Below are 13,715 nucleotides of genomic sequence, written 5' to 3'. Positions count from 1 at the left end.
CCCCCTCTGCCTACCCCCCAACCCCCCAATCCTACCTTTGCTCAACACCAGCAGGCTCCATCTCTGCTGCAGCCCAGGATACGGACTATGGCTCCAGCCCAGCCCCATAGCTGCAGCATGGAGCCAGCACTGCTGTTTCAGCCTGGCCCTGTAGCAGTGGCAGGAGCCAACACTGCTGCTACAGGGCTAGGATGGAACCGCAATGCCAGCTCTGTGCGGTACCTACAGGACCAGGCTGGAACCATGCTCTGTGCCCCCATGCTCTGTGCCCCCAGCTACAGCAAGGACAGAGCCTTCCAGGGCAAAGCAAAGGTAAAGAGAAGTGCTGCAGAGGGGGAGAGAGAGGGAGAAATGGTGTGGGGGGCCTGGACACTGGGGACTGCAGGGAAGGAGTGTCAGAGCATGCAGAGGCGGTTTGGAGTGGGGCTGGGGGGAGAAGAAGCTGTGGCTTTGGTGGGTTGGGGCTGGAGCCAGAACCAAATTCAGGGCCAGAGATACAGCAGCTGCCTGCCCCCCACCTCCCACACCTGCTGCCTCATACTCAACTACAAGACAAAGGGCTCCTACCATGTTAAATGGGGGGGGGCCTCATCTTCTAATCGAGTAAATACCACAATAATTAATAGTAGTGACAGAAATGCACTGATTACACAGCAGGCACGATGTAGGTAGACATGGATCTGCAGTTACTACAATTGTTGACAGGTACTAAACAGATACCCAAGTAATATCCCCTCGACATGGTTGTATCATCACTCAGCTATAGACTATAAACACAAGATACTAAAATAATCATACTGCTTCTAAAGAGAAGTAAGCTGGGTATTACTACATTAACTACTGTTTCAGCTGTACTTAGGTTTTCTTGATTTAATAATGGCAGCCTTAAACTCAGATTGATATAGACTTGGTGTAGGATATAAACATCCACAAATATTTTTCTTATCCTTGGAAAAGAGTTTTCCAAAAGGATAAACATGCAAGGTTAGCCACCAAAGCAATCACACCAGAGATCAACATTTAACCAATTGCATTATAATCTCAGTTGGGTGACCCAATAAGGCTTCTGACATACTGGTCATGTCTACACAAGATGCTAACTGCACAGTTGTTAATGCACAGTCATTTAGTACTTGCATACCTAAGTATTAAATGACTGCACACTAACCAGTGTTACTGCACGGTAGCATCCTCGCACAGCTTCCTGGTGACACTGACTGCACAGTTGCTCTTTACTATTGCGCAGTTGTGTCATGTCACGGTTTGTGCCCTGTGATGTTACTGCACAGTACTAATGTGTAACAAGCTCACACAGACATGGCCACTGTGTAGTCTTTCTGCTGACAGATGTGGCGGAGGGTATTTTTAATTTGGCACAAAAACAGATGCAGAACATAAAACGAATTGCACCATGTCAGCTTTAGTGGTTGTCCTACAAGGGAAAATATTTGGGATGTCCCTAAGAGAACCAAACTTTTTGAGCTTTCACTTGACCACAATCAGTGAAAGTTTCAAAATAGAACTCTCTGTGGAAGCAAAACCATTCAAAAGGGATCAGGAAGAGGATAGGGCATGTTTAATGTGTTTTGTAGAGAGTGTAAACCCTTAATAAAAGGTATTAAGTGGCCTCCCACAAAGTAAACCTTCCATTAGGGCTGATTTTTTTTCCCCAAATCCCAGGGGTCTTCTAAAACCATCTCACTTATGCTTAGGTAATCATCAAGTTAAATGCACTTCCATTTAGAGAAGCTAAACAAAGTCACTCCCACTACCCTATAATGTGGAGAGGACTTGGGTGGTATTTTGCACATATAATATTCTACCACCATTCATCCAATTATCTTGACATACGCTGCTAATAGTAACCAACAGTGGCAAGAAAGTGCCACTGAGCTATCTGGGAGAAGATAAGTGATTTACACAACTGCCAACAAATCAGTGAAAGAACCAAGAACAAAATCCACGTTGCCCAACATTCAAATTATTGCTCTAACTTGGTATACAACACTGACTTCTCAGATAGCCAGCAGATAGCCTTCTTGCTTTAATGGAATCTTGTTAATATTACTATGTAGCATGAAGATCTACTGAATTTAGTGCTGGGAGTACTGCGCTCCTGGAATGACCCTCTACTCCACCTGGTAACTGAAGTACAAAGAATCAAAGAAGCTCCAAACACCATCCTCTGGAAAGCAGCAGAGATTGAGGAGCAAAACAAGCGTCTTCTGGAAGGAATGGAGAAAATAATTGGACGGGTAAGTATTAGGACTTGAGGAAGATCCATCTTCTCTCAGGAAAGTTTGACTAGCTGTACACTCCTGAAAAACCCCAGTATTGCAGTGCTCCATTCTCCCCCTGTCTCCCCAAGGGGGAAGGGAGGAGAGCAATAACTGCCTGGAGCCCACCCAGCAGTGAGCTGGGAGAGAGCCCTGCAAGAACTCTGCTGCATTCTTCCACTGCTGCACCCATCCAGAATGGGTCCCACTGTGCTGTCTCATGGGCCACAGAGCTGTGTGCCTCACTACCTCCAGCTCGTGCCCACATGGTACCAGATGGAGACAGCTAGAGACAGACACAGGGATGGAGGGAAGCAATGGAGAATCTTCCTATCACCCCTGGCTAGAGAGTTCACATCTTGGAGGCAAATTTGTTGCTCTCCAGAAAGAGGACTGGAATGCTTATATACTCCCCCTCTCACCACATAATCCAGCTCTGGAACTGAATGCTTGTCCCTAGCCTCTGTGCGTCACTACGTGTGTGCATGCGTGCATGCAAGTGTGTGTGCGTGTGTGTGTAGCCTGTATAGCATTTCTTAAAGTATGGACAAACATATATTGGGGCAAAAGGGGAAGAGGTGGACTGTTCCTCCTGACAGCACATAAGTTGTTACGTTTAAACAGTGACGTGCATAAACTGGGAGTGAAACAGAACTGCTCCAACCATAACACTGCTTCGTACAGGATTAAAGTTGGAGCAGCTTTGCCACATCTGTATCGTTCCCAGTTTACACACATGTCATTGTTAGAATGTAACAGCAGCTGTGCACTCCCCAGCAGTGGCTCTCCACCCATCTTGAACCAGTTCCAAGGACACTGGCCCATGCCCTTATAGATTTCCAAGCCAGATTCTATTCTGAACACTAGTCTGCTCTGAAGTCACCGATTCTTCAATAATAATCATGGACTCTTTCATAGCAGAGTTGACCCTTTCCCCTTCCTGCCTCTGGTTCCCTAAAACTGTTGGGATGTCTATCAAGCCCACTTACCCCTAATTTGGGAAAGTTAGCCAACAATACTGTAGTCTGACAGGGTCTGTATAAGAACACCCCTTGTTATCAGTAACTGATTGAAAGTTTTCCTGAGTAAAAGCAGCTCTAGCTTGTTTATGTTTAATGGAGCCTCTGACAGGTCCTATAAATCATTCTGTCACTGATCTGGACATTAGAGTTTCTGACTTGACTGGCTTTTGCTTAAGCTCTGAATGGTTGAACAGCCTTAAGAGTGACATGACTGTCTCCCACCACTTTCCAATGAATCACACACAAACATAGTTTTAGAATCTATTTACTCTGTCCATGCTCTGTCTCCCAACAGCATCTGTCAGTGTAATCAGAGAGATTTCCATCCCATATGCATGTGAAAAGTCTAGCAGAAAGGGATCCAAGATACCAATGGAAGTAAAATTGCTGCTGAAGTTATCTCCTCACCTACATTATTTAAGAAAGGAGATTGAAAGCAGGATTGGCAAGATGATGAAAGTCAAGCCATAGTTTTTGAGTGTAGCATAACTACTGTAGTTTAACCAGTAGCTTGACCAGACCGAATTGAGCATTGACTTCCTTGGTTACTTGATGTTCCCCAACTGGCTTTTGCACACCGCGAGGGGGATACATCAGCTTCAGAAATGCTGATAAGAGCAGACTATCTTCTTCCTACTCGGGGTAGTTTTTCTTGACATGAGAAAATGGAAGAAGGTCTCATCCAAATGCAGTGAGTCAAGTCAATCTTTCTTTTAGACACTCACTAACTGCATGAGTTTTTATTCATGAGTTTCTAACCTCTGATTGCACTGAATCACTTACAGTTTCCCCCTCATGTCATATTGAAGCCCTTTGTTGAAGTGGTCCCTTGTATCTAGATGTGCACTTGGCATCTGTCTCCAGTGTGTTCCTAAGGTTATTCCCATTAGAGATGTTATCAGAGAGGTGGGTTGAGACAATATTGGAGGACACACTCAAGAAATCTTAAGACAGGTGTTCTATCCAGCCATGATTTAGAAATACATGGAAAACCGGCACTGGTAAGTGTGCACACGATGGAAAAGAGTGACTTCTCCACAAAGCCAGATTCTATCAGCCTAAAAAATGTATTCATTAGAACAAGTAAGCTCCTTATATACTCTAGGGAAAAGAGATTATTCTCTCAGAATCATCTTAAAGGTCCATAGCATTACCAAGGTGTTTCTTGGAGCCATAACAGAAACCAAACATGGGGCATTTTAGACAACCTCCAGAAGGCTGGAGCTCTTTAATTAGTGAGCCATGCTAATTTAAAGCACCCGATTGTCACATGTATCAGCATCCCCGTGCTGAAAAAAATGGCAGCCAGGTGTTTTGAACTAAAGCTTTAGTTCAAAATGCTCTGCCGTCATTTTTCAGTGCAGCAATGCTGATACTCATGATGCTGGAGGCTGCCAGAGCATGGAAATTTATGCTCCAACCCACTGGATTTACAGCACATTGAAGCAGCCTCCCTGCAAGTGTGTAAATGCCCACTGTGCCCATGGTAAGATAATCAGAAAGTATGGCCAACACTACTATTTCTTGTTTCTTAGTGTGCTGCCCTATTTTAGTCATATTTGCTAATTTTTGCTGCTTACATTTAATAGGGCTGTCAATGGAATAATAACTTTGTTTCCTTTTGGTTAGGTTCAACCTGGTGACACAGGAAATGAAGTCTACTCAAGCTGGTCAGGGCTACCATCCCTGCAATTGGCTGATGAGGACTCCCGCCTCTTTGCCTTTTACAACCTGCTGCATTGCCTCCGAAGAGATTCCCATAAAATTGACAACTACCTGAAGCTCCTGAACTGTCGCCTTATCCATGACAGTAACTGCTAAGTATTTGTCTGGGCCCATCCATCACAGGAAAAATGCCCCCACATCATTCAGAGGGATCTTCTTGTTGCTTTCCCACTTTCCATTGCAAACTTTATAGAAAATTGCATCTCACTGTATCAAGAACATCCATCATTCTTGTTTGTGCTTATGTAGTTTCTGGCCAAAACCAAAGATGTTGTTTGTCTCCATGGTTAGAAGCTTGTAACATAAATTATCTGTGCTGGAAGAATACACTTGAGCTATCCCAGCTACTGGCATCTCAGCGGTAACCAAATAATGCAAATACAAATAAAATTATTTTTAACACCAATGAGCATAAATGTGTGTGTTGTATCAGTGCAGACAAATGGCTGCTCTGTCTTACATCAGGGCTGTACAACTGGCAGTCTGTGGGTTGTGTGTGGCCTGCAAGCAGTTAACTTGCAGTCCAAAGGTCCTGGCCCAAGCACTGCTCCCCCTTGCTCTTGCTGATGTTGCAACCAGGATCTCTGGTTTTGCTCCCTGTTCCAGCTTCTTCCTGCTTCATCACCCCGAGGGGGTGGGGGCGGGCAGGAAGGGGCAACACAGCCCACAGGCCCAGGGATCTCATGGTCTATGGATCTGGGGAGTTCAGAGGTCCCACACAGCATGCAGCTCCCAGCCTCTCAGAAGTTGGACAGCTTTTCCTTACCTCTTCTGCAACGGCAGCCACAGGAATTTTCCCTTTTTGGCTCTATCTCCAGTTGCTGATGTACAATATGGGCCTTCAAGCTCCCTCTCGCCTCCCTCCCCGTGTTTCCTACCCCCCTTCCTAATAATAAATTACAGAGGGCCACTATCAGGAGCATTAATATTCTACTGCTTCTGTTTCTCCTATTTCACAAACATTACTCTCTCAACACTTACAGCCATTCTAAAATAGGAATCATGTGAATCATAGAAAAGTAGGGATGGAAGAGATTGCATCTAGTCCAGCCCCCCTGCTTAAGGCTGGATCAGCCCTGATTAAACCATCCCACCCAGATCCTTCTTTGGCCTTCAGGCCTACCTAATCATTCCCCATCTGTATCTGAGCATGAGGTTATTCCATCCCAAGTACAGGACTTATGTTTGTCTATGCTGAATCTTTTCTGCTTGATGGTGGGCAATTTCTCCAGACTATCCAAGAATGCATTTTATAAATAGACAAAATCTGAAAGAAGTACAAGGGGCAAAGTATCTTTGCTAATTTTGGGAGCCTTACTATTTTTGGGCACACAGTTTGAGTCACTTAAGTTGAAAACCCAGTAACTGAAGCATCATCCAAAAGTATTAGGCACTTTTGAAAATCTGGTCTTCAGGCCACACAGCAAAATACCTGAGGTAGCAGAATTAAAACTTAGTCTCCTAGCTACTAGGAACATAGTTATTTGATTAAACCAAGGGTGTTCAACCTCCAAACCATGGGCCAAATGCAGCCCATGGAGCCCTGAAATCCAGCCCACAGGGTTCCCCTTTGTTCAGGAAATCTGGTGGCAGAGGAGCAGTGGCAGTACTGCCACCACTCCCCACTGCCAAAATCCCAAGTTCCATGGGACAAGTCGGTGCTGGACCACAATCCTCCTACCCCATGGCCAGATCAAGGCCAGGCCATGGCCCCTTCCTTCCAAAGGCTGCACACCCTTTTCACTGCAGGGCCAGATAACACACTCTCCTCCTGGGCATCTGATTCAGGGCCAACTCACAACCATTTCTCCCCCAACATCCCACAGGGCTGGGTCCTGTCCCCTTCCCTCTGCCCAGCAATGTTGGACCCAGGACATACCCCTTCCTCCACATAGCTGGATTGGACCTGGGCCAAGCCCCCTTTCCCTGAACAGGTAGAATGGGGCTGGGATCAGTGTGGCTATATGGGGCCCCACTGCACCTAACCTTGGACACCAGTTTGGGTCCACCGGCTGGATCCAACCTGTGGAAGCACTTTCCGTTGTGGCCTGCTGGCCAAAAAAGTTCAGCACCCCTGGATTAGACTATAGTGTCTGCCAGAGAAGCCACTCCATCCCTCCATATTTCATTTTAATAGTTTGTATTAATGGGTGTAACAATACTTACCTACCTGAACTTCGTGTGCTCTGATAATTTTTAAATCGTCTCTCGTAGAAGTTATGAATTAACCCCATACTATAGATCAAATGAAGTGCAGAGCAACATAATTCCTTCTAAAGCAATCACTATTTACAGCTGCCATAAAAAGCGGCATTTTAGCCACCCCAGACCTACAGAAAATCAAGAGTGGATGCAACAGCCTTTTAACAGCCCACAGTTACATACCACAGTACATAAAGACCAGAAGCAAATACAGTAGGTAACACTGAGTAGGGAGAATGTACACGCCCAAACGAGAATTTCATTTAGTCACTAGAACTAAAACTTCTTCTCTTGTTAAAAGTACCCAAAGAATTAAAAATAAATTATCAGAAATTCTTAGCATTAGCTTAAAATTTCCTCTGAAAGAAAGCATTACTGGCTCGGGGGTAAAGAATATAGCTGTCTGCAAAAATACCACCTCAATATCTCCCATCCATGTACTGATCAACCCTCACAATAATTAACTTGTCATTTATCTTAAAACCCAAACCCAAACTAGTATAGACAATGGCTCACATGATGTCAGAATTCAATAAAAATTAGACTACAAAGAATGAACATTTATAATTCTAGACTTTTATATGAATAGATCTACAATTATGAGCTTCCTCACTCTACTAAATACTTAGATAAATGTGATGAATCCATATATAGAACAAGCTAATAGCTTTAGAAGTGCAGTCCTTAAACTTCCCTAAAACGATAGTTTTAAAAATGTATGTGTCTGCTTTATTGTAACTTAGTTTAGTATGGGTCTGAAGTTTTGGCAAGAAGGGTAATTTTTTGTTAGTTTGTTTTTATTTTAAAGAGAAGTTCAAGAACAAGTCACAAAAAATAATTTTATCAACTGGAAATTTCTCTGGTTTATCAGATTCTGAGTTTCCCTCTCTATAACAATTGTGACGACTCAGTATGTCAACCAGATCTGGTTACAATGCACCTCCCTGCTCCCTCCCCCCGACCCACTTAAAAAAAAAAAGAGTCTGAGCATCTTTAAATCCTATTAAGATGAATAGAGGTCTTTAAGTGCTGCTCACCAGAGGTGTTCTGGATCTTGGTCCATTTTCCCTATCTATACAATGAGGACAATACTATCTTGTAACTATTGTTAAAAGGTTTGTAAAACTTGCAGCAAGTACAATATAACTTGGTATAAAAAGAATGCATAAACCCTTCCTAGTTTTACCTAATTTTATAAATTTCTATATAATAGATGGAGCAGAGCAGAGCAGTGGAATTAGGAACTTTTGTGGTCTGCTTCCATCTCTTCCACTGACTCATCAAGGTCTGTCTTTGGGCAAGTCTCCTGAGCAGTACATACTGTTGGCTCCCAATATGTGAGATAGAATCAATGTTGCTTATCCCCCCCTGTCTGAAGTGTTCTGCAAACTTTGGGTGAAAAGTACTATCAGTATACACAAGTGCAAAAATATTAGTTTTACTACACTGAGTTTAGAGATTAGGTAGTATTGACAGGGGACTGCTATGGCATACCGTGCACTTTCTTTTATAAAGAAAAATGACAAATCAGTTAATGAGAATTTTATTTCCTGTTCTTAACATTTGGCTACCCCTGATTTGCAGCTCTTGAAATGGCTATTTTTCTGGCTCTCTTCAGAGACTTGGTATTAAACATGGACACATCTTAATCTGTGCTGATTTACATTTTGCTTTTGTTTTAGCTGGCTCAGAATCCAGTAACAGTAGCAATGGAAATGAGGAACCTGCTTCCAGCAACATGGACCCAATTCTGCTTTCCTTCAAGTCAGTGACAAAACTCCCATAGATTGCCATGAGTTTAGGATAAGCCAGTGTGAAATAACACTGATTCATCCTTGGTTCATTCCACTGTGGAGAGCAACACAGTGGCATGTGTAAAAAGAGCAAAAATCTAACCTGCCTATTTTGATTTGCATTTAACGTAACATTACTCACCAGGTCCAGCTTTAACAATGGAAAGGAAAAGCTATTACAGACAGTGAATGCCAAGTACAATCAACTGTTAGCTACTGATGTGGTAACCTCTCTGCCATCCTCCACTTCCTTTTCTCTGAGTTCTTACATTAAGCTCCCAGCAACTGTTGGATGCTCTCAATTACACCTGGAAAGAAAGAGAGAGACTTTAACCAGTTGTATTCCAGTCTTTGGTAACTCTTCAGTATAGTAAAGATAGCTTTTCAAAAATTGTTCCAAATGTGACTCACAAGTTTTAGTAACAAAACCTGAGGTTGGAGGCAAGCACAACTTTTTGAAATTCTAGGTTCACTTTTAAAAGACATGTAAGTTTCTCCAATAATTTAGAGTTATATTTTCAAACATGAGTTCCTACAGAAGAAAAAAAGGCATAGGACAAATAAAAGGAGTAATTCCCAGATGTAAATGGGGAAATTTCATGCTCATCTGTACATTTGCACATAATTAGGCCCCAGACTTCAAACACCTCTGCATGTGAATAGCTTTATGGATATGCATAGCGGCACTGCACTCAATGGGATAGCTCATGTCTGTTAAATTGCTCATGTGCAGAAATGTTTTAAGGATCAAAGACTGTGCTTGCATATTTTTGTGGGTGCATCTTAAATGACTGCAGTTGGCATTTGAGAGTCAATTAAACTTGAGACTAAGTATCCACAAATGATTTTTTATTGAAATACTAAAGGACCTAGAATTAAAGTGCTTATAATTTCTTAAATTTCATGATCTGGCATTCTGCAAATCCGCATTCAGGTATGAATATAGTTCAAATAGATCTCAGATTTTGAACCCAATGAGAACTGTATCCAGAAACACCACCTTCATAATTTTTTTTTTATTTTAAAAAATATAAAGAAACTAGTTAAAAATAGTCACAAGTAAATACTAGATAAAACCAATGGACCCACATGTATTTTTATGTATATTTTTAAGCAATTCTGAACTAGTAGTTAAATAGCTACCAAACAACATTTCAGCAATATCTTCCTTCCTCGGGGCTGTGGCCTGTTTTTGTAGCCAGCCTTCATAATTGAACATACCAAGAATGTACATTTTCATGGTAGCAGCTTTTTCATTTCCTTTCATTTATTCAACTGGGAAGAGGAAATGAAAAAAAAAAAGAGTGGTGGTGCCTGATGAGTGTCCTTGCACACACATTTCCTGCTGTCTTCCCCCCTGCCCCTCCCTACAGCTCCGCTTTTTTGGTTCTGCATTAAACAAATCCTCAAAGGCTACAAAGTGCAAAAGAAACATATTGGTATTTTAAAGTCTAAACCACAGGCTACCTACCAATGGGTAATTTCACAATCAGTTCCACTGACTTGATACCTCCCTGATGGAGAAATGTTGCTTTTTGCTGCCACATACCAGTAACATAACTAAGGGGGAGGGGGTGAGTGGGGTAGCAGCCCCAGGCAGGGCCATCCCAAGGGCAGGGGGGCAAATCGGGGTGACCGCCCCAGGCCCCATACTTTGGGGCACCCTGCAGAGCCAGGAAGAGTGGCCACAACCACTCCATGATGCCGCTGGCTTCACATCCAGCTGCTCAGCACCCCCCACCAAATCTGATGCCTCCAGCCACTCGGCACCCCTCCCCTCCCCACCAAATCCATTGCCGGTTTCCTCATGTCTGGGGCGGGGCCCCACATAGGCTGATTTGCCCCGGGTCCCGCACCCTGCTTGGGTCGACTCTGGCCCCAGGTGCTGACTTAGGAGGGCAACCAAAATAGCATCGGCTGATGCCAGGCCAGCAATTCCATAAAGGCGTCAGGCTTTGTATCAATAGAGGACAGAGTAGCAGAAAACTGGAATGTCCTCTATGATGGCCACCCTACTCATATACCCCCACCAACACACCACCACTGCCACCACCTAGGGTGCACAACTGCCCATTTATATCTCTGCCACCCATCTTCACTTTTGCGCCATTGTATCCATTCTCTCCTGCTCACCTAGGAATATCTAGATTCCCATGCTCTGCTTGTACTTGGGTAAGGACATCAAGTTATGATGTCAACTTCTCACTTCCTGCCAGCTGAGGAAGAATTGCATTATCTAATTCATTTTTTTTCCACGTTTTTCCCTTCCTACTTGAATAGTGGGCAAATATTGCATGAATGATAGCATTCTGACATTTGAAATAACTACCCAATCCACATGCCCAATCCACCTTGAATGCAGTTATCCTTACAGCAGCACTAGGAATTAACCATCATCTCTCTTCCTTGGGTATGCTTATTTGTGCATGCCCAAGGCCTCAGTAAGGTCAGCCATATTGCATCCATTCAGGATATAGTACACACAGATTAGATTACCCATAACAAGATCAACATGTCCTTAGGATCAGTGAAGCAAGCACTTGTTCACCTATTCAAAAAGACAGAGGTAGCATATGGACATATAGATAGATGGGTGGTTTGTTGTGGAGGAAGGGTTATTAATACTGTTACCATTATACATATATATATTCATATATATACACATATACACACACACACATATATCTACACACACACCCCCCCCTACATACATACATATACATATATACAAACATACACACTTATATATATACACATACATACATACATACATATATATACACACACACACATATATCTACACACACACCCCCCCCTACATACATACATATACATATATACAAACATACACACTTATATATATACACATACATACATACATACATATATATACACACACACACATATATATCTATATTGGATACCAAAATCATGGGCAAACCCTTTTGCTAGAAACCCCTACATTAGTGGTTCTCAGACATTTGAAATGCAAGGCACCTCCCTCCATAACTTCTCTGAATTCTGTGGAAGTCCAACTGAGAATGACAAAATTTTAAAAAGTTATGGAGGAGTGCCTAGAAGCTAAAAGCGTTGAAAAACACCTTGCCATGACCTGCTCTTTCCACCATCTATCTTCTCCGTATTCTTGGTCCCTACCTGAGGAAGGCAAGCACAGCATCTGCTGCCAACGCAACTCCTCCAGGATCTTAAGTACTGGAAACTGGAGTGATCTGATCCCTCCTGCCAGCCCCGGGAGCACAAGAGAAAGGGACTGCCACTGGGGGCATTTATGCACATGTTCCGGGAATGGTGGGGAGGGACACTTTAATTAGAGCAGCTCCAAGAGCCACTCTAATTAAAATGCCCAGAGCATCACATGTATCACGAGGTGGTTAAAGCTTTACCTGGTTAAAGCTGGTCACAAACTTCAGTTAAAACATCCCTGCTGCCATTTTCAGCATGGGAACACTGATACACGTGATGCTGGAGTCTGCTAGAGCAAGGTAATTACCACACTCCAACACACTTGATTAATCGAGTCTGCTCCAACGTGCTGTAATTACAGCATGTCAGAGCAGTCTTGCTGCACATGTATAGGTGCCCTGGGGTACCTTGAGTAAGCACAGGATGCCAGATGGAAGGCTGCAAACACTTACAATGTTGCATAGAGACTGGGTGCTGTGGGACCCTTTAAGGGCAACACTCTAGTTGATAATTACTACCCTACATTCACATTAACATGGAAAATGATGATCTGTTTGTTAGTTTAAATCCTGTCAAAACAGTTTTTATAGCAGGCTTTTCTGTACAGCATAAAAATGAATTGTATTTACTAGCAATATTTAGTAGCATTAGTTACTCAAAAACTCTCCTTTCCTGTCAAACATCCCCTCGCTAATCATATAAGCACTGTTTTTAGATAAATGATACGGTTCATTACTCGGAAGAGTTCAGATCATTTATTAAATCACGTGAGTACATGAATGACAGTGTGAATCATCAAAAATGCTAAGATCACTCAGTCTAATACACCAAAGCATCTTTAAAACTCAGGTTTATAATATACACTGCACAGTCTGCACAGGAGAATGTAGACTATAAAATGACTGATGTACATTTATATTCTATGAATATGAATTAGATTGAGTGATAAATGTCTCATCTACTCAGAAAATGTTCCTATTTGCTAATACATATATTTCAATATCCACTTTCGTGTACCCCACCTGGTTACTGCATTTTAAATAGTTATTGGAAGGAAGTTATTACAGAATATTAGGAAATATTATTTCTTTTAATGGCTAAGAACTCTGTTTATGGACCAGGATGAAGTTGCTCTCAGCACCAGAGAACCAGAGAACAAAAAAACAGTCCAAGTAGGTGATTTTAAATAGCTGGTAAAGCATGATTTATAATACAGTTTATTTTCTTATAACTCCTTTCTTGCGATTACTATCCTTCAGCATTATATACTACTGTGCTTACCACCACTGACTTCATGGTGATAAGAACCGTGAACATTTTGCAGAAACAGGTTCCACTGGTTCTTTCCTTAGCCACAAGAAAGAAATAACTACTAATCTTCCCACGTATTTCTACCCCATTTTTGCAGATAAAAATGGTTCATAGCATGGGTGGATCTAGAATTTTGAAAAGAGGTGTGCACATGGTGAAGTGCATCATTGCATATAACACAC

General features: G+C 42.5%; 1 protein-coding gene across 1 annotated transcript in view; it reads left to right on the top strand.

The window, feature by feature from the left end:
- Positions 1–5,395, top strand: part of PRL (prolactin) — a 6,959-nt gene extending 1,564 nt beyond the window's left edge. Inside the window, exons 3-4 of the mRNA XM_019556766.1 lie at positions 2,076–2,255; positions 4,928–5,395. Of these exons, the coding sequence (XP_019412311.1) occupies positions 2,076–2,255; positions 4,928–5,119 (372 nt within the window). The 3' untranslated portion in view covers positions 5,120–5,395. The remainder of the gene's footprint in view (positions 1–2,075; positions 2,256–4,927) is intronic.
- Positions 5,396–13,715: the final 8,320 nt, after the last annotated feature.

This window comes from Crocodylus porosus, unplaced genomic scaffold, assembly GCF_001723895.1.
Source record: "Crocodylus porosus isolate Cpor-Errol unplaced genomic scaffold, CroPor_comp1, whole genome shotgun sequence".
NCBI classification, from domain to species: Eukaryota; Metazoa; Chordata; order Crocodylia; family Crocodylidae; genus Crocodylus; species Crocodylus porosus.
Note: the sequence above shows the minus strand (reverse complement) of the source record. Positions and strands in the feature narration are given on the sequence as shown.